We start from the raw sequence: 21,911 nt of genomic DNA on the forward strand, positions 1-21,911 counted from the left end.
ACATAAACTACATAAAATCACTCAGTGAAAATCTTACATTAGAACAGTTCATTTTACAACACTGTTGTTGGAGTTTCTGAATATATTCATCCTGTAAGACATTTTGCAAAAGTTCTGTGCTCAGGTGACCAAAGATGCAGCTTGTGGACAAAATAACAAAGTGCCTAGTTGAAGCAGCTTTGTAATAAATACACCTGTATATGTGGACAAGGACTCATCTGTGTCTCCTCTTTACAATGTTATATTTCTCTTCTAGACTTGAAAATCTGCTCATGCATCACAGATGTAACTCTTTGTCTCCACAGTGTAGTCATTTAATGAAATGCAGCAAGGTTTCAACAGAAAACTATATTTAGGAATATTTAAAGAAGAGAAATTTATAATATAAAAGTGTAAATTTCCTTGCATTGCCTTGCCTGGCAATGTTTGTTTAATACTGTACTATAAGGGAGTTGACACTGACCTTTTTAAAATGACTCTTTATTTACATTCAAAAATAGTCACAGAAACTCACCTGAGAATCTCCAGTTTACAGTATGAACTCTTCAGTCCAGCACAGAGCTGCTCCACTCCTGAATTCTGCAGGTCATTATTATTCATCTCCAGCTCTCTCAGTGAATTTTCTGTTTGTAGAACTGATGTGAGAGATTTGCAAGACTCTTCATTGAGACCACAGCCAGATAGTCTGTAAAAGAGTAAATAAAGTAAATAATGTAGTTCAGTCAGAGGATGATGAATTAAAAGATCTGAACAGCTAATAAAAATGTAAAGAAGAGCTTGAAAGGTCTGGAACACACTGATACATTTTTAGATTTTTAATTTTACAAACACAGCAACATTTCAACATTACCGTGTCTTCATCAAAGACAAAATGGACAAAGACATGACAAATAACATTCATTAGCAACCTAAGACAGGTGACCAAATAATGGATGGTTGGTTCATAAGTCAGTGAATGGCAGTTACCATAATCAGAGTCCAAATATCAAAATATCCCACCCCTAACACCATAACAGGAAACAGAACAACACAGATCTCATTCAATGTTTCACAAATACAAATACACTAATATACAAACAGAAAATATTGTTGGAAGACATGCAGAGTAGTGATTATGGAGGAATAAACATTGCAGTATTGATTATGGAGGAATAAACACCGCAGTAGTGATTATGGAGAAATAAACACTGCAGTAGTGATTATGGAGGAATGAACACTGCAGTATTGATTGGACAGAATGCAGACAGCATAATCTTTTACTGGTGTTTACATTCCTGTGCTCACACTATGAGTCACTGATCATGAAACATTCTCCTCTGCCTTGGCTTTTCCCAGTGATGTCCTGAGTTCTGTCTTTGTGGTGCACCGAGAATCCTGGAGGCTTAATAGCTGAGTGAGGGACCCCATCAGTCAGTCAGGTGTGTGTGACTCAGACCCCATCAGTCAGTCAGGTGTGTGTGTGATTCAGACACAATCGGCAGTTAAGTGTGTGTAAGGCAACTATCTCATGTCTGCTGTTGACATGAAATGTGTCCCTGGAGTTTGTCCTTCATGGACTGTATGTGTGCAGTAAAATACTCGGGAGAAGAGGACCGTTCACATGTTGTTTCAGTTGGATCAGAACTTAGACTCACTTCTCACTTCTCTCCACTACAGCAGACCTCTGGGTCTACAGTGAGAGTGGACACAGCTGACACTACAGCAGACCTGTGGGGCTACAGTGAGAGTGGACACAGCCGACACTACAGCAGATCTGTGGGGCTACAGTGAGAGTGGACACAGATGACACTACAGCAGACCTGTGAGGCTACAGTGAGAGTGGACACAGCTGACACTACAGCAGAGCTGTGGGGCTACAGTGAGAGTGGACACAGCTGACACTACAGCAGAGCTGTGGGGCTACAGTGAGAATGGGCACAGCTGGCTCCTCTGTCTCTGTCTGCTGTGTTCACTCTCTTCCATGTCCTCCTCCTGGACACTTTCACAATCAAGTTCTTCTGTCTTTTCTCTCTCCTGCTGTCTTCTTACTAAAGAAGGTTGCCATGGCAATAGCATTACTCTTTCTCTTCATCCTGGTTGTTTTCTGTCTCTCTATACTAACTGTAAATGTACAAGCAGGAGTATTTTATATTCTAGCCAGTTCCTTAGATTTAAGGAAGCTAACATTAACCTCATTAGCTTTGTTACAGTACATCAGGCACCCAGTGTGACACACACACACACACACACACACACACACACACACACACACACACACACAGACACACACACACTTCACTCCTTCTCTCCTCCTAATCTCCTGATTATTGATTACTGTGTCTTGTTTGTCTTTCTTCCTCTCTTGTAACTAAGTCCACAGGTTCACTTGTCCAGTGCTGAACATTGTTCCTCACTACTGTGTTCAGATGTCCTGAGTTTACTGTCAGCTGTCTGCTCAGTTTCTCTCTCTGCTGACTCCACTTCTTCTACCATCACTGTTCTATTTTAGTTTGATGTCTCTGGCTTGATGAAAAAATTAGTAGCCAACATTCACTCCTAAGTCAAGCTAATATGATGTTAGCGTGAGGAATCTAGGTGTAGTAACCAACAATATACTGTAGCTTGGCAAGCTTAAGGTTACTAATATTAGCCAGCTACATGTTTCATAAAAACACCTGTGGAGAGAGATCACAGGTTTATTTTAAGGAATAACCAATAAACCTTTCAGTTCTATTGAATGAATATTAACTTGTTGCGTTCTTTCCTCCAGCATGGCTGTCAGTTCAGCTCACCTCAACATGTGTTGAACACACAGTGTAAATCATAATGAGAACAGGGTCTCCCACCCAAAAACACAAGGGAATTGAGTGATTGTAATAGAGTCCTGTAATGTGTCTAGAACCTCAATGGTTCAGCTTTAAATGTTTTCATTAAGACTTTAAGGGCTTTTATTTGCAGAGACATTAGAATGACTGATGTTTACAGTGTTTCCATACATAAACTAGATAAAATCACTCAGTGAAAATCCTACATTAGAACAGTTCATTTTACAACACTGTTGTTGGAGTTTCTGAATATATTCATCCTGTAAGACATTTTGCAAAAATCTTTGTGCTCAGGTGACCAAAGATGCAGCTTGTGGACAAAATACCAAAGTGCCTAGTTGAAGCAGCATTGTAATAAATACACCTGTACATGTGGACAAGGACTCATCTGGGTCTTCTCTTTACAATGTTATATTTCTCTTATAGACTTGAAAATCTGCTCATGCATCACAGATGTAACTCTTTGTCTCCACAGTGTGGTCATTTAATGAAATGCAGCAAGGTTTCAACAGAAAACTATATTTAGGAATATTTAAAGAAGAGAAATTTATAATATAAAAGTGTAAATTTCCTTGCATTGCCTTGCCTGGCAATGTTTGTTTAATACTGTACTATAAGGGAGTTGACACTGACCTTTTTAAAATGACTCTTTATTTACATTCAAAAATAGTCACAGAAACTCACCTGAGAATCTCCAGTTTACAGTATGAACTCTTCAGTCCAGCACAGAGCTGCTCCACTCCTGAATTCTGCAGGTCATTATTATTCATCTCCAGCTCTCTCAGTGAATTTTCTGTTTGTAGAACTGATGTGAGAGATTTGCAAGACTCTTCATTGAGACCACAGCCAGATAGTCTGTAAAAGAGTAAATAAAGTAAATAATGTAGTTCAGTCAGAGGATGATGAATTAAAAGATCTGAACAGCTAATAAAAATGTAAAGAAGAGCTTGAAAGGTCTGGAACACACTGATACATTTTTAGATTTTTAATTTTACAAACACAGCAACATTTCAACATTACCGTGTCTTCATCAAAGACAAAATGGACAAAGACATGACAAATAACATTCATTAGCAACCTAAGACAGGTGACCAAATAATGGATGGTTGGTTCATAAGTCAGTGAATGGCAGTTACCATAATCAGAGTCCAAATATCAAAATATCCCACCCCTAACACCATAACAGGAAACAGAACAACACAGATCTCATTCAATGTTTCACAAATACAAATACACTAATATACAAACAGAAAATATTGTTGGAAGACATGCAGAGTAGTGATTATGGAGGAATAAACATTGCAGTATTGATTATGGAGGAATAAACACCGCAGTAGTGATTATGGAGAAATAAACACTGCAGTAGTGATTATGGAGGAATGAACACTGCAGTATTGATTGGACAGAATGCAGACAGCATAATCTTTTACTGGTGTTTACATTCCTGTGCTCACACTATGAGTCACTGATCATGAAACATTCTCCTCTGCCTTGGCTTTTCCCAGTGATGTCCTGAGTTCTGTCTTTGTGGTGCACCGAGAATCCTGGAGGCTTAATAGCTGAGTGAGGGACCCCATCAGTCAGTCAGGTGTGTGTGACTCAGACCCCATCAGTCAGTCAGGTGTGTGTGTGATTCAGACACAATCGGCAGTTAAGTGTGTGTAAGGCAACTATCTCATGTCTGCTGTTGACATGAAATGTGTCCCTGGAGTTTGTCCTTCATGGACTGTATGTGTGCAGTAAAATACTCGGGAGAAGAGGACCGTTCACATGTTGTTTCAGTTGGATCAGAACTTAGACTCACTTCTCACTTCTCTCCACTACAGCAGACCTCTGGGTCTACAGTGAGAGTGGACACAGCTGACACTACAGCAGACCTGTGGGGCTACAGTGAGAGTGGACACAGCCGACACTACAGCAGATCTGTGGGGCTACAGTGAGAGTGGACACAGATGACACTACAGCAGACCTGTGAGGCTACAGTGAGAGTGGACACAGCTGACACTACAGCAGAGCTGTGGGGCTACAGTGAGAGTGGACACAGCTGACACTACAGCAGAGCTGTGGGGCTACAGTGAGAATGGGCACAGCTGGCTCCTCTGTCTCTGTCTGCTGTGTTCACTCTCTTCCATGTCCTCCTCCTGGACACTTTCACAATCAAGTTCTTCTGTCTTTTCTCTCTCCTGCTGTCTTCTTACTAAAGAAGGTTGCCATGGCAATAGCATTACTCTTTCTCTTCATCCTGGTTGTTTTCTGTCTCTCTATACTAACTGTAAATGTACAAGCAGGAGTATTTTATATTCTAGCCAGTTCCTTAGATTTAAGGAAGCTAACATTAACCTCATTAGCTTTGTTACAGTACATCAGGCACCCAGTGTGACACACACACACACACACACACACACACACACACACACACACACACACACACAGACACACACACACTTCACTCCTTCTCTCCTCCTAATCTCCTGATTATTGATTACTGTGTCTTGTTTGTCTTTCTTCCTCTCTTGTAACTAAGTCCACAGGTTCACTTGTCCAGTGCTGAACATTGTTCCTCACTACTGTGTTCAGATGTCCTGAGTTTACTGTCAGCTGTCTGCTCAGTTTCTCTCTCTGCTGACTCCACTTCTTCTACCATCACTGTTCTATTTTAGTTTGATGTCTCTGGCTTGATGAAAAAATTAGTAGCCAACATTCACTCCTAAGTCAAGCTAATATGATGTTAGCGTGAGGAATCTAGGTGTAGTAACCAACAATATACTGTAGCTTGGCAAGCTTAAGGTTACTAATATTAGCCAGCTACATGTTTCATAAAAACACCTGTGGAGAGAGATCACAGGTTTATTTTAAGGAATAACCAATAAACCTTTCAGTTCTATTGAATGAATATTAACTTGTTGCGTTCTTTCCTCCAGCATGGCTGTCAGTTCAGCTCACCTCAACATGTGTTGAACACACAGTGTAAATCATAATGAGAACAGGGTCTCCCACCCAAAAACACAAGGGAATTGAGTGATTGTAATAGAGTCCTGTAATGTGTCTAGAACCTCAATAGTTCAGCTTTAAATGTTTTCATTAAGAATTAAAGGGCTTTTATTTGCAGAGAGATTAGAATGACTGATGTTTACAGTGTTTCCATACATAAACTACATAAAATCACTCAGTGAAAATCTTACATTAGAACAGTTCATTTTACAACACTGTTGTTGGAGTTTCTGAATATATTCATCCTGTAAGACATTTTGCAAAAGTTCTGTGCTCAGGTGACCAAAGATGCAGCTTGTGGACAAAATAACAAAGTGCCTAGTTGAAGCAGCTTTGTAATAAATACACCTGTATATGTGGACAAGGACTCATCTGTGTCTCCTCTTTACAATGTTATATTTCTCTTCTAGACTTGAAAATCTGCTCATGCATCACAGATGTAACTCTTTGTCTCCACAGTGTAGTCATTTAATGAAATGCAGCAAGGTTTCAACAGAAAACTATATTTAGGAATATTTAAAGAAGAGAAATTTATAATATAAAAGTGTAAATTTCCTTGCATTGCCTTGCCTGGCAATGTTTGTTTAATACTGTACTATAAGGGAGTTGACACTGACCTTTTTAAAATGACTCTTTATTTACATTCAAAAATAGTCACAGAAACTCACCTGAGAATCTCCAGTTTACAGTATGAACTCTTCAGTCCAGCACAGAGCTGCTCCACTCCTGAATTCTGCAGGTCATTATTATTCATCTCCAGCTCTCTCAGTGAATTTTCTGTTTGTAGAACTGATGTGAGAGATTTGCAAGACTCTTCATTGAGACCACAGCCAGATAGTCTGTAAAAGAGTAAATAAAGTAAATAATGTAGTTCAGTCAGAGGATGATGAATTAAAAGATCTGAACAGCTAATAAAAATGTAAAGAAGAGCTTGAAAGGTCTGGAACACACTGATACATTTTTAGATTTTTAATTTTACAAACACAGCAACATTTCAACATTACCGTGTCTTCATCAAAGACAAAATGGACAAAGACATGACAAATAACATTCATTAGCAACCTAAGACAGGTGACCAAATAATGGATGGTTGGTTCATAAGTCAGTGAATGGCAGTTACCATAATCAGAGTCCAAATATCAAAATATCCCACCCCTAACACCATAACAGGAAACAGAACAACACAGATCTCATTCAATGTTTCACAAATACAAATACACTAATATACAAACAGAAAATATTGTTGGAAGACATGCAGAGTAGTGATTATGGAGGAATAAACATTGCAGTATTGATTATGGAGGAATAAACACCGCAGTAGTGATTATGGAGAAATAAACACTGCAGTAGTGATTATGGAGGAATGAACACTGCAGTATTGATTGGACAGAATGCAGACAGCATAATCTTTTACTGGTGTTTACATTCCTGTGCTCACACTATGAGTCACTGATCATGAAACATTCTCCTCTGCCTTGGCTTTTCCCAGTGATGTCCTGAGTTCTGTCTTTGTGGTGCACCGAGAATCCTGGAGGCTTAATAGCTGAGTGAGGGACCCCATCAGTCAGTCAGGTGTGTGTGACTCAGACCCCATCAGTCAGTCAGGTGTGTGTGTGATTCAGACACAATCGGCAGTTAAGTGTGTGTAAGGCAACTATCTCATGTCTGCTGTTGACATGAAATGTGTCCCTGGAGTTTGTCCTTCATGGACTGTATGTGTGCAGTAAAATACTCGGGAGAAGAGGACCGTTCACATGTTGTTTCAGTTGGATCAGAACTTAGACTCACTTCTCACTTCTCTCCACTACAGCAGACCTCTGGGTCTACAGTGAGAGTGGACACAGCTGACACTACAGCAGACCTGTGGGGCTACAGTGAGAGTGGACACAGCCGACACTACAGCAGATCTGTGGGGCTACAGTGAGAGTGGACACAGATGACACTACAGCAGACCTGTGAGGCTACAGTGAGAGTGGACACAGCTGACACTACAGCAGAGCTGTGGGGCTACAGTGAGAGTGGACACAGCTGACACTACAGCAGAGCTGTGGGGCTACAGTGAGAATGGGCACAGCTGGCTCCTCTGTCTCTGTCTGCTGTGTTCACTCTCTTCCATGTCCTCCTCCTGGACACTTTCACAATCAAGTTCTTCTGTCTTTTCTCTCTCCTGCTGTCTTCTTACTAAAGAAGGTTGCCATGGCAATAGCATTACTCTTTCTCTTCATCCTGGTTGTTTTCTGTCTCTCTATACTAACTGTAAATGTACAAGCAGGAGTATTTTATATTCTAGCCAGTTCCTTAGATTTAAGGAAGCTAACATTAACCTCATTAGCTTTGTTACAGTACATCAGGCACCCAGTGTGACACACACACACACACACACACACACACACACACACACACACACACACACACAGACACACACACACTTCACTCCTTCTCTCCTCCTAATCTCCTGATTATTGATTACTGTGTCTTGTTTGTCTTTCTTCCTCTCTTGTAACTAAGTCCACAGGTTCACTTGTCCAGTGCTGAACATTGTTCCTCACTACTGTGTTCAGATGTCCTGAGTTTACTGTCAGCTGTCTGCTCAGTTTCTCTCTCTGCTGACTCCACTTCTTCTACCATCACTGTTCTATTTTAGTTTGATGTCTCTGGCTTGATGAAAAAATTAGTAGCCAACATTCACTCCTAAGTCAAGCTAATATGATGTTAGCGTGAGGAATCTAGGTGTAGTAACCAACAATATACTGTAGCTTGGCAAGCTTAAGGTTACTAATATTAGCCAGCTACATGTTTCATAAAAACACCTGTGGAGAGAGATCACAGGTTTATTTTAAGGAATAACCAATAAACCTTTCAGTTCTATTGAATGAATATTAACTTGTTGCGTTCTTTCCTCCAGCATGGCTGTCAGTTCAGCTCACCTCAACATGTGTTGAACACACAGTGTAAATCATAATGAGAACAGGGTCTCCCACCCAAAAACACAAGGGAATTGAGTGATTGTAATAGAGTCCTGTAATGTGTCTAGAACCTCAATAGTTCAGCTTTAAATGTTTTCATTAAGAATTAAAGGGCTTTTATTTGCAGAGAGATTAGAATGACTGATGTTTACAGTGTTTCCATACATAAACTACATAAAATCACTCAGTGAAAATCTTACATTAGAACAGTTCATTTTACAACACTGTTGTTGGAGTTTCTGAATATATTCATCCTGTAAGACATTTTGCAAAAGTTCTGTGCTCAGGTGACCAAAGATGCAGCTTGTGGACAAAATAACAAAGTGCCTAGTTGAAGCAGCTTTGTAATAAATACACCTGTATATGTGGACAAGGACTCATCTGTGTCTCCTCTTTACAATGTTATATTTCTCTTCTAGACTTGAAAATCTGCTCATGCATCACAGATGTAACTCTTTGTCTCCACAGTGTAGTCATTTAATGAAATGCAGCAAGGTTTCAACAGAAAACTATATTTAGAAATATTTAAAGAAGAGAACTTTATAATATAAAAGTGTAAATTTCCTTGCATTGCCTTGCCTGGCAATGTTTGTTTAATACTGTACTATAAGGGAGTTGACACTGACCTTTTTAAAATGCCTCTTTATTTACATTCAAAAATAGTCACAGAAACTCACCTGTGAATCTCCAGTTTACAGTGTGAACTCTTCAGTCCAGCACAGAGCTGCTCCACTCCTGAATTCTGCAGGTCATTATTATTCATCTCCAGCTCTCTCAGTGAGTTTTCTGTTTGTAGAACTGATTTGAGAGATTTGCAAGACTCTTCATTGAGACCACAGCCAGATAGTCTGTAAAAGAGTAAATACAGTAAATAATGTAGTTCAGTCAGAGGATGAAGAATTAAAAGATCTGAACTCCTAATAAAAATGTAAAGAAGAGCTTGAAAGGTCTGGAACACACTGATACATTTTCAGCCTTTTAATTTTACAAACACAGCAACATTTCAACATTACTGTGTCTTCATCAAAGACAAAATGGACAAAGACATGACAAATAACATTCATTAGCAACCTAAGACAGGTGACCAAATAATGGATGGTTGGTTCATAAGTCAGTGAATGGCAGTTACCATAATCAGAGTCCAAATATCAAAATATCCCACCCCTAACACCATAACAGGAAACAGAACAACACAGATCTCATTCATTGTTTCACAGATACAAATACACTAATATACAAACAGAAAATATTGTTGGATGACATGCAGAGTAGTGAATATGGAGGAATAAACACTGCAGTATTGATTATGGAGGAATGAACACTGCAGTAGAGATTATGGAGGAATAAACCCTGCAGTAGTGAATATTAGTGTATGAACACTGCAGTAGTAATGATGTTGGGATGAACACTGCATTAGTGATTATGGAGGAATGGACAGAATGCAGAGAGCAGAATCTTTTACTAGTGTTTACATTCCTGTGCTCACACTGAGTCACTGATCATGAAATATTCTCCTCTGCCTTTGCTTTACCCAGTGAGGTCCTGAGTTCTGTCTTTGTGGTGCACCGAGAATCCCGGAGGCTCAATAGCTGAGTCAGGGACCCCATCAGTCAGTCAGGTGTGTGTGTGACTCAGACACAATCGGCCAGTTAAGTGTGTGTGAGGCAACTATCTCATGTCTGCTGTTGACATGAAATGTGTCCCTGGAGTTTGTCCTTCATGGACTGTATGTGTGCAGTAAAATACTGGGGAGAAGAGGACAGTTCACATGTTTCAGTTGGATCAGAACTTCGACTCACAATATCGCTACTTCACACAACTAATTTATTCACTAAAATCAACCATTTACATTAACACACAAAAAAAAACAACTGAAAAAGTCAGCAGGCCTTTGGGGCAACAGTGAGAGTCGACACAGCTGACATTACAGCAGATCTGTGGAGCTACAGTGAGATTCTTTCAGTGGAGTTCTTTCCTCCAGCACGGTTATCAGTTCAGCTCACCTCAACATGTGTTGAACACATGGTATTAATCATAATGAGAATGGGGTCTCCCACCCAAAAACACAAGGGAATCATGTGTGATTCTAAAATACATTTTACTAAATTTCTACTCTCAGGTGACCAAAAATGCAGCTTGTGGCCAAAATGCCAAAGTGCCTAGTTGAAGCAGCATTGTAATAAATACACCTGTACATGTGGACAAGGACTCATCTGGGTCTTCTCTTTACAATGTTATATTTCTCTTTTAGACTTGAAAATCTGCTCATTCATGACAGATGTAACTCTTTGTCTCCACAGTGTGGTCATTTAATGAAATGCAGTGAGGTTTCAACAGAAAACTATATTTAGAAATATTTAAAGATGACAACTTTATAATATAATATAAAAGTGTAAATTTCCTTGCATTGCCTTGCCTGGCAATGTTTGTTTAATACTGTACTATAAGGGAGTTGACACTGACCTTTTTAAAATGCCTCTTTATTTACATTCAAAAATAGTCACAGAAACTCACCTGAGAATCTCCAGTTTACACTGTGAACTCTTCAGTCCAGCACAGAGCTGCTCCACTCCTGAATTCTGCAGGTCATTATTATTTATCTTCAGCTCTCTCAGTGAGTTTTCTGTTTGTAGAACTGATGTGAGAGATTTGCAAGACTCTTCATTGAGACCACAGCCAGATAGTCTGTAAAAGAGTAAATACAGTAAATAATGTAGTTCAGTCAGAGGATGATGAATTAAAAGATCTGAACTGCTAATAAAAATGTAAAGAAGAGCTTGAAAGGTCTGGAACACACTGATACATTTTCAGCCTTTTAATTTTACAAACACAGCAACATTTCAACATTACTGTGTCTTCATCAAAGACAAAATGGACAAAGACATGATAAATAACTTTCATTAGCAAGCTAAGACAGGTGACCAAATAATGGATGGTTGGTTCATAAGTCAGTGAATGGCAGATACCATAATCAGAGTCCAAATATCAAAATATCCCACCCCTAACACCATAACAGGAAACAGCACAACATAGATCTCATTCGATGTTTCACAGATACAAATACACTAATATACAAACAGAAAATATTGTTGGATGACATGCAGAGTAGTGAATATGGAGGAATAAACACTGCAGTATTGATTATGGAGGAATGAACACTGCAGTAGAGATTATGGAGGAATAAACCCTGCTGTATTGATTATGGAGGAATGAACACCGCAATAGTGATTTTAGAGGAATAATCACTGTAGTATTTATTATGGAGGAATAAACACTGCAATAGTGATTATGTAGAAATAAACACTGCAGTAGTAACTATGGAGTAATGAACACTGTAGTATTGATTATGAAGTAATGAATATTGCAGTAGTGATTATGGAGGAATAAACACCACTGTATTGATTATGGTGGAATAATCACTGTAGTATTTATTATGGAGAAATAAACACTGCAGGAGTGATTATGTAGAAATAAACACTGCAGTTGTGACTATGGAATAATGAACACTGCAGTATTAATTATGGAGGAATGAACATTGCAGTAGTGATTATGGAGGAGTGAACACTGCAGTATTGATTGGCCAAATGCAGAGAGCAGAATCTTTTACTAGTGTTTACATTCCTGTGCTCACACTATGAGTCATTGATCATGAAACATTCTCCTCTGCCTTTGCTTTTCCCAGTGAGGTCCTGAGTTCTGTCTGTGTGGTGCACCGAGAATCCTGGACACTCAATAGTTGTGTGAAGGTCCCCATTAGTCCGTCAGGTGTGTGTGAGTCAGACCCCATCAGTCAATCAGTTGTTTGTGAGGCAGACCCCATCACTTAGTCAGGTGTGTGTGACTCAGACCCCATTAGTCAGTCAGGCTGCTCTATCTCTTCCTCACTCTCTTTCTCTCTCACACACACACACACACACACACACACACACACACACAAACACACACTACTTCTGTCTCTCTCTCACAGACAAAAAATAGATCTGCCTCTTTCTCTCTGTCTCTCTCTATTTCAGACACACACACACACACACACACACACACACACAAACACAGATAATAGTTCTCTCTGTCTCTCTCTCTCTCTCTCGCACAAACACACACACACACAGATAATAGTTATCTCTCTCTACCACACACAGATAATAGTTCTGTCTCTCTCTCTCTACCACACACAGATAATAGTTCTGTCTCTCTCTCTCTCTCTCTCTCTCTCTCTCTCACACACACACACACACACACACACACACACACACACACACACACACACACACACACACACACACACACACACACACTTCACTCCTTCTCTCCTCCTAATCTCCTGATTACTGATTACTGTGTCTTGTGTACCTTTCTTTCTCTCTTGTAATTAAGTCCACAGGTTCACTCGTCCAGTGCTGAACATTGTTCCTCACTACTGTGTTCAGATGTCCTGAGTTTACTGTCAGCTGTCTGCTCAGTTTCTCTCTCTGCTGACTCCACGTCTTCTACCATCACTGTTCTATTTTTGTTTGATGTCTCTGGCTTGATGAAAAAATTAGCATCCAACATTCACACCTAAGTCAAGCTAATATGACATTAGCGTGAGGTATCTAGGTGTAGTAACCAACAATATACTGTAACTTGGCAAGCTTAAGGTTACTAATATTAGCCAGCTACATGTTTCATAAAAAACACTCGTTGAGAGAGAGCACAGGTTTAACTTAAGTAATAACCAATAAACTTTTCAGTTCTATTGAATGAATATTAACTTGTTGCGTTCTTTCCTCCAGCACGGCTGTCAGTTCAGCTCACCTCAACATGTGTTGAACACACGGTGTAAATCATAATGAGAACAGGGTCTCCCACCCATAAACACAAGGGAATCATGTGTGATTGTAAAAGTGTCCTGTAATGTGTCCAGAACCTCAATGGTTTAGCTTTAAATGTTTTCATTAAGACTTTAAGGGCTTTTATTTGCAGAGAGATTAGAATGAATGATGTTTACAGTGTTTCCATACATAAACTAGATAAAATCACTCAGTGAAAATCTTACATTAGAACACTTCATTTTACTGTTGTTGGAGTTTCTGAATATATTCATCCTGTAAGACATTTAGCAAAATTTCTGTGCTCAGGTGACCAAAAATGCAGCTTGTGGACAAGGACTCATCTGTGTCTCCTCTTTACAATGTTATATTTCTCTTCTAGACTTGAAAATCTGCTCATGCATCACAGATGTAACTCTTTGTCTCCACAGTGTGGTCATTTAATGAAATGCAGCAAGGTTTCAACAGAAAACTATATTTAGAATATTTAAAGAAGAGAACTTTATAATATAAAAGTGTAAATTTCCTTGCATTGCCTTGCCTGGCAATGTTTGTTTAATACTGTACTATAATGGAGTTGACACTGACCTTTTAAAAATGGCTCTTTATTTACATTCAAAAATAGTCACAGAAACTCACCTGAGAATCTCCAGTTTACAGTGTGAACTCTTCAGTCCAGCACAGAGCTGCTCCACTCCTGAATTCTGCAGGTCATTATTATTTATCTTCAGCTCTCTCAGTGAGTTTTCTGTTTGTAGAACTGATGTGAGAGATTTGCAAGACTCTTCATTGAGACCACAGCCAGATAGTCTGTAAAAGAGTGAATACAGTAAATAATGTAGTTCAGTCAGAGGATGATGAATTAAAAGATCTGAACTGCTAATAAAAATGTAAAGAAGGGCTTGAAAGGTCTGGAACACACTGATACATTTTCAGATTTTTAATTTTACAAACACAGCAACATTTCAACACTACTGTGTCTTCATCAAAGACAAACTGGACAAAGACATGACAAATAACATTCATTAGCAACCTAAGACAGGTGACCAAATAATGGATGGTTGGTTCATAAGTCAGTGAATGGCAGTTACCATAATCAGAGTCCAAATATCAAAATATCACACCCCTAACACCATAACAGGAAACAAAACAACATAGATGTTATTCAATGTTTCACAAATACAAACACACTAATATACAAACAGAAAATATTGTTGGAAGACATGCAGAGTAGTGATTATGGAGGAATAAACACTGCAGTAGTGATTATGGAGGACGAAACATTGCAGTAGTGATTATGAAGGAATAAACACTGCAATAGTGATTATGGAGGAATGAACACTGCAGTATTGATTGGACAGAATGCAGAGAGCAGAATCTTTTACTAGTGTTTACATTCCTGTGTTCACACTTTGAGTCACTGATCATGAAACATTCTCCTCTGCCTTTGCTTTTCCCAGTGAGGTCCTGAGTTCTGTCTTTGTGGTGCACCGAGAATCCTGGAGGCTTAATAGCTGAGTCAGGGACCCCATCAGTCAGTCAGATGTGTGTGAGGCAGACCCCATCAGTCAGTCAGATGTGTGTGACTCAGAGCCCATCAGTCAGTCAGGTGTATGTTTGAGGTAGACACCATAAGTCAGTCAGGTGTGTGTGAGGCAGACTCCATAAGTCAATCAGGTGTGTGTGAGGCAGACCCCATCATTCAATCAGGTGTGTAAGAGGCAGACGCCAGTCAGTCAGTCAGTCAGTCAGGCTGCTCTATCTCTTCCACGCTCTCTTTCACACACACACACACACACACACACACACACACACACACACACACACACACACACACACACACACACACAATACTTCTGTTTTTCTCTCTCACACACAAATAATAGATCTGTCTGTCTCACACACACACACACACACACACACACACACACACACACACACACACATCGATAATAGTTCTGTCTTTCTCTTTTTCATGCAAACACATAAATAATAGTTCTCTCTCTCTCTCTATTTGACACACACACACAATACTTCTATCTCTCTAATTCACACATACACCGATAACAGTTTCTCTCTGTCTCTCTCTCTCTCTCTCCATCTCTCTGATGCACACTCACACACACACACACACCTAATAGTTCTGTCTTTCTCTCTCTCTCTCTCTCTCTCTCTCTCTCTCACTCTCATACACACACAGACACACACACACAGACAATAATTCTGTCTCTCTCTCACACACAAATAATAGTTCTGTCTCTCTCTCTCTCTCTCTCTCTCTCTCTCTCTCACAGAGACACAGATAATAGTCCTGTTTCTCTCTATCACACACACACATAGATAATAGTTCTGTCTCTCTCTCTCTCTCTCTCGCACACACACACACGGATAAGACAAAGTATTGTCATGTTTAACTATCAAGTTTAACTGGAGCACTTAAGATTCTTACAAGTACAGGGGTTTTAAAATGTGATAAACCAAAGTAAATTAGTAAATAGATTAAAAAAAAACAACAACTCAACTTTCAAGTAACAAACAAGAGAACAACAATTTTGATGAAATTTTTGATGAACAACACAAGAAACCATCCAAACACACAGCAGCTAACAGGAGTGGAACAGTAGCATCTTGCAGCTAAGGACAAAACTATGGATAAAGCCATGGAAGTCGGGGAAAATTACATGAAACATAAAAGGATAATTTACCTTCAAGCCTTCTTTCAGGGAATATCAAGGAAAGAACATAAACCCCACATTTTAATACTTGATTCATCCAAAAAGTAGCTCCTTTGCTATTGTAGCTAGTAACTAATACAGTGAACCAAACCACCATCACCAGTGTCCTGTTATATACAGAATACAGTGAACCAAACCACCATCACCAGTCTCCTGTTATATACAGAATACAGTGAAGCCTGGCACAGGGCTCTCTGTACCATAACAAGCCACATATAAAAAGGGGCATATGTAATGGAAGACAGATAGTTATTGAAGATGAAGATGAGGATAACACCATCCTAACTGTGAACATTTATCACAACGGCCCCGTCATGTTTCAAGGCAGTGAGGCCTCTGCTCTGTTCAGGAAAACTTTACCTTTATCAGAACAGCAGCAGAGACTAAGAGAGTAACTGAGGAGGAGGAGACTAGTAGCCACGTAGTCCAGGGTTCAGGGGAGGGACGGGAAAACACCTCACAGACCAGCACAACACAGGCCAGACCAGCACAACACAGGCCAGACCAGCACAACACAGGATAAACCAACACAACACAGGTTAAAACAGCACAACACAGGCCAGACCAGCACAACACAGGATAAACCAACACAACACAGGATAAACCAGCACAACACAGGTTAAAACAGCACAACACAGGCCAGACCAGCACAACACAGGCCAGACCAGCACAACACAGGCCAGACCAGCACAACACAGACACATGGAGATCATGGTATTCCAGCAAAGAGAAAGTCTTTCTCTCCAGGAAGATGAGACAATAGAATTCAAACATCTTCTTCTGTCCAACCCACCATCCAATGAACCCTCCCAGCATCTCAAAGCTCAGCTGGACCCGTTAAAAACTCACTGCTGGAACTGAAAGGAGAAGTGTTGGAGCTCCAGAAGGACAGAGAGGCTCTCAGGAGGGAGCTCAGTGCAGTCAGAGAGAAAGTACAGCTCAGGGACAATACCATGATCACCCTGAAGGAGGAGCTACAGAGACTAAAAGAGAGGTACTACAGCTCAGGGACAGTACCATGATTACCCTGAAGGAGGAGCTAGAGACTAAAAGAGATGAGCTGCAGCTCAGGGACAGTACGATGATCACCCTGAAGGAGGAGCTACAGAGACTAAAAGAGAGGAACTACAGCTCAGGGACAGTACCATGATCACCCTGAAGGAGGAGCTACAGAGACTAAAAGAGAGGAACTACAGCTCAGGGACAGTACCATGATCACCCTGAAGGAGAAGCTACAGAGACTAAAAGCCAACCAGCAGACCTCTGATTCTGCAGAGCAACACTAAATCAACTCTGAACCACAGACTGCCACACTGAGCACCAACCGGTCCTTCAACACTCAGTCAGATAAAAAAACCTAATACAAATATTCCTCCAGATGCAGGCATAGTCATTTTAATTGATTTTAATGGAAAATTCTTAAACGAGGAACAGCTTTTCCCAGGATCTAAAGTTGCAGAAGTTTGGTGTTCCTGAACCAGCAATACCCTCCAGCTTCTTACACATGCCATCTCAGGTAATCCAAGCCACCTCATTATCCAGAATGACTTGAGGGCAAAGCAAGAGTGTAGCAGAGTGTGTAAGAAGAGTAGCACAGACCTCCACAGAGACCCTCCCCTCCTCCAAAATCACCATCTCTACCATCCTGCCCAGTAGAGACTTCCATCCAGCTACAATCCACATGATAAATGTAGAGATCTCCTGTGGATGTGCACTGTTGGCTAATGTGCACCTGACACACCACTCCAACCTCAACATCTACAGCCTTCATGACCACGTCCACCTGCACAAGGACACTGTGAGCATCTCTGCCAGCTGCCCAGCAAGCCATCCACAGTAAAGTACACCTGCCATCAACACCCACCCCCAAAACACAGCCCAAACAGCAGACCTACGCCTCTGTAGTACAAACTCCACCCTCCACAAACACTACAGAGATGGAGAGATCAAATGGATGCTCAACCTCATATGTCAAGGTCACAATTCATTAATGAAGAAATAGATAAATAGATAAATGAATTAATAAATAAAAAGACAAATAAATAAATATCACTGTTTATAGGTTAGTCATTACACCATCTTAATATGTATGTTTGTATACATGAATTGTACATATTTGTATATATAATATCAACATACTCCCTCACTTTTACAGGTTTATCTCATTTTATTTGTATTTGTGTTTTTCCTTTCATACTTCATTTAAATAATGAAACCATTATCTGTCTTTCTATGGAACATTCAAGGTATAACATCATCCCTGTTTGGGTACAAAAGTATAAACACTGAATTCACAAATAACACAAAAGATAAAGACATTATAAATCTCCTTGAAACCTGATGAAAATCTGATTCGGTGACTCACTGTCCTTTAAACTACAAGGAAATCCTCCTCCCTGCTGTTACACTCCCTGACATTAAAAGAGGGAGAGATTCAGGTGGAATCACTATCTGGTAGAAATCAGAACTATCAAAGTTCATAATTCCTCTGAAATTAGAAAAATCACTGAAATACAAACAATCAGATCAAGCCAAATTACTTCAAAAACAAATCTACATGACCCACTGGAACACACAAATACAAGTACAAAGTAAAATGCAGTATTAACTGTCTATGAAACAGAATACTGTAGCAGATAACCTGCTCAAAGTGAGTGATATTAAACACAGAACCATGTTGATAAAGTCCAGACTCAATTAACATGGCCTGGCAGTCCAGACCAGCCAATATAAGACATCAGTGCAACAAAGACACTGTAGAAACATTCAACCAAATACATCAAATATACTTTACAAAATTTGAGATGGTCCACCCCAATTTAAGTATCTATGGAACACTGACAAACAGGTCAGTGTGTTAGGAAGGATGAAGTATTCTGCACTTTCTCACTGAATGTGAAACTATATATATATATACTGGTCTATATACTATTAGGCTGTAGGTATCTCATTAGCTAGCACTACTATTAACAACATCCTCCTTATTCTGGATCAAATGGATTCAAATACATATGAAGGAATCAACATTAGCCAATCCCTGATTACTATGTTATTATCCACATAATCTTCCAGAAGGTTTAATTGAAGTGATTTACCATTTACCCAAGACATTTATCTAAACATTTATTTAGCTAAACTAAAGCTAGCAAATAACTAGAATCACAGACAGTTATATTAATGTTTATGGGGAACTGGATGCCAATTCTTTTAATAAGCAAATCAAATTCTCAGAAAATTAATCAACTTTTCGATCTACCTGACACAAAATATCGGATGTGAACACAAATACACCCCCCCCCCCCCCACACACACACAGAGCATGATATGATAGGGTGTCTTCAGGCATCCCCAATTCAGATGTAAGACTTTTTAATACAACTTCCAATGTAATTTAAGACCAAATTTGCAGTGAGGATGTACAAAAATGAAATCAGTTTGAATAAATCATAAATAAATATTATGTTTAAATACTGTCATTGAGGAACAGATGCTTCCAGATTAATTTTGAAGAGAGACATAAGAACACTTAATAATCCAAGAGGACAAGAAATTGACACAAAATCTGACAGAAAAAATATATCTAGTTAACTTGGGCACTTTCTACAAAAAATTCTTGATAGTGAGAGCAGAGTTAGTGAACGGTTACTTCCCTGTAATGTTCATATGTAGCTAGCTAGATAAAGCTGGAGCTAATAAACTGATTTCTGAGAGGACTGCAGACCATATACACAAAATATGTAGAAAGTTACACATTTATAAATCGAGTGAAACATTTTGAGATGGACAGTGTCAGATGAATCAGTCTGACTAGAATTTCCTGTGGAGATCCAACACCGGTTGCTAGTCACCTGGACTTAGTTTTGGTAACATTGATTAGCTAGCTAGTGTGGTTCCTAGATTTTTCCCACATTCCAGTAAATTTATGAAGTACACTTTAAATAGAAAATTAAATTAATGGAAGAGAATAGCTGGTCCAGTATTTATTACATTACAAACAAATGTGGCATAGTCCGGAGAATATCTAACAATCACACACAACATCTCCACCACTATGTTCAAACATACATTATTCAATATATGCACCAACCATCACTGAACATACATGCACAAAGAACACCAACCATCAGGGGATATACACACAGAGCACCACCCATCACTATACAAACATACATTCAAAGGGGACAATTTAGAATATTCAATCAACCTAACTTCCGTGTTTATGGACTGTGGAGAGGAAACCAGAGATCCTGAAGGAAACCTACACAGATAAGGACTGAAACCCAAGACTCTAGTGCTGAGAGAAACAGGGAAACTCCACTCAAATAGGGAGCCAAGAGCCAAGTGCAGACAGAAACCTCACTGAGGGAGGAACTCAAACCCAAGACCCTAAGGCTGATGGGCAAATGAACTGAACACCAAGCCACCATACTGCCTAACTAACAGCATAACAATAACAACATAACAATATAAAAATAATAAAGATGATAATAATTATTCTTCTTCTTCTTCTTCTTCTTCTTCTTCTTCTTCTTCTTCTTCTTCTTCTTCTTCTTCTTCTTTTTCTTCTTCTTCTTCTTCTTATTATTATTATTTCTTTATTTTTTAATACTAGTTGTGTAAACCTGATCATGCAGTAAAACGTAACTCTTTGTGGCCACAGTGTGGTCATTTAATGAAATGCAGCTAGTTTCACCAGAAATTTATTGTCTGGATCTATACATCTTTGTCCCGCAGTACCTTATTTTAACTCTGTTAATGTTGCACTACAAGGCAGTTTTGTAATTTCTTTAAAGAAGAGGGCAATCACATTTGATAAATTGTGCACCATAATAGTTCCATTTGAGAATAAATTAACAGAAACTCACCTGAGAATCTCCAGTTTACAGTGTGAACTCTTCAGTCCAGCACAGAGCTGCTCCACTCCTGAATTCTGCAGGTCATTATTATTCATCTCCAGCTCTCTCAGTGAGTTTTCTGTTTGTAGAACTGATGTGAGGGATTTGCAAGTCTCTTCAGTGAGACCACAGCCAGATAGTCTGTAAAAGAGTAAATACAGTAAATAATGTAGTTCAGTCAGAGGATGATGAATTAAAAAATCTGAACTGCGAAGAAAAATTTTAAGAAGAGCTTGAAAGGTCTGGAACACACTGATACATTTTCAGCCTTTTAATTTTACAAACAGTAACATTTCAACAACTGTGTCTTCATCAAAGACAAAATGGACAAAGACATGAGAAATAACATTCATTAGCAACCTAAGACAGGTGACCAAATAATGGATGGTTGGTTCATAAGTCAGTGAATGGCAGTTACCATAATCAGAGTCCAAATATAAAAATATCCCACCCCTAACACCATAACAGGAAACAGAACAACACAGATCTCATTCAATGTTTCACAAATACAAATACACTAATATACAAATAGAAAATATTGTTGGAAGAGTAGTGATTATGGAGGAATAAACACTGCAGTAGTGATTATGGAGGAATAAACACCACAGTATTGATTATGGTGGAATAATCACTGTAGTATTTATCATGGAGAAATAAACACTGCAGTAGTGATTATGGAGTAATAAACACTGTAGTATTGATTATGGAGGAA

The 21,911-nt window shown here is 39.2% G+C and overlaps 1 protein-coding gene across 1 annotated transcript in view; it reads right to left on the reverse strand.

The window, feature by feature from the left end:
* Positions 1–21,565, reverse strand: part of LOC113568824 (uncharacterized) — a 48,650-nt gene extending 27,085 nt beyond the window's left edge. Inside the window, exons 1-7 of the mRNA XM_081722098.1 lie at positions 21,170–21,565; positions 14,209–14,379; positions 11,276–11,446; positions 9,439–9,609; positions 6,464–6,634; positions 3,489–3,659; positions 515–685 (exon numbers count right to left, since the gene is read on the reverse strand). Of these exons, the coding sequence (XP_081578224.1) occupies positions 515–685; positions 3,489–3,659; positions 6,464–6,634; positions 9,439–9,609; positions 11,276–11,446; positions 14,209–14,379; positions 21,170–21,255 (1,112 nt within the window). The 5' untranslated portion in view covers positions 21,256–21,565. The remainder of the gene's footprint in view (positions 1–514; positions 686–3,488; positions 3,660–6,463; positions 6,635–9,438; positions 9,610–11,275; positions 11,447–14,208; positions 14,380–21,169) is intronic.
* Positions 21,566–21,911: the final 346 nt, after the last annotated feature.

This window comes from Electrophorus electricus, chromosome 1 (genome assembly GCF_041902795.1).
Source record: "Electrophorus electricus isolate QZ-2024a chromosome 1, ASM4190279v1, whole genome shotgun sequence".
NCBI classification, from domain to species: Eukaryota; Metazoa; Chordata; class Actinopteri; order Gymnotiformes; family Gymnotidae; genus Electrophorus; species Electrophorus electricus.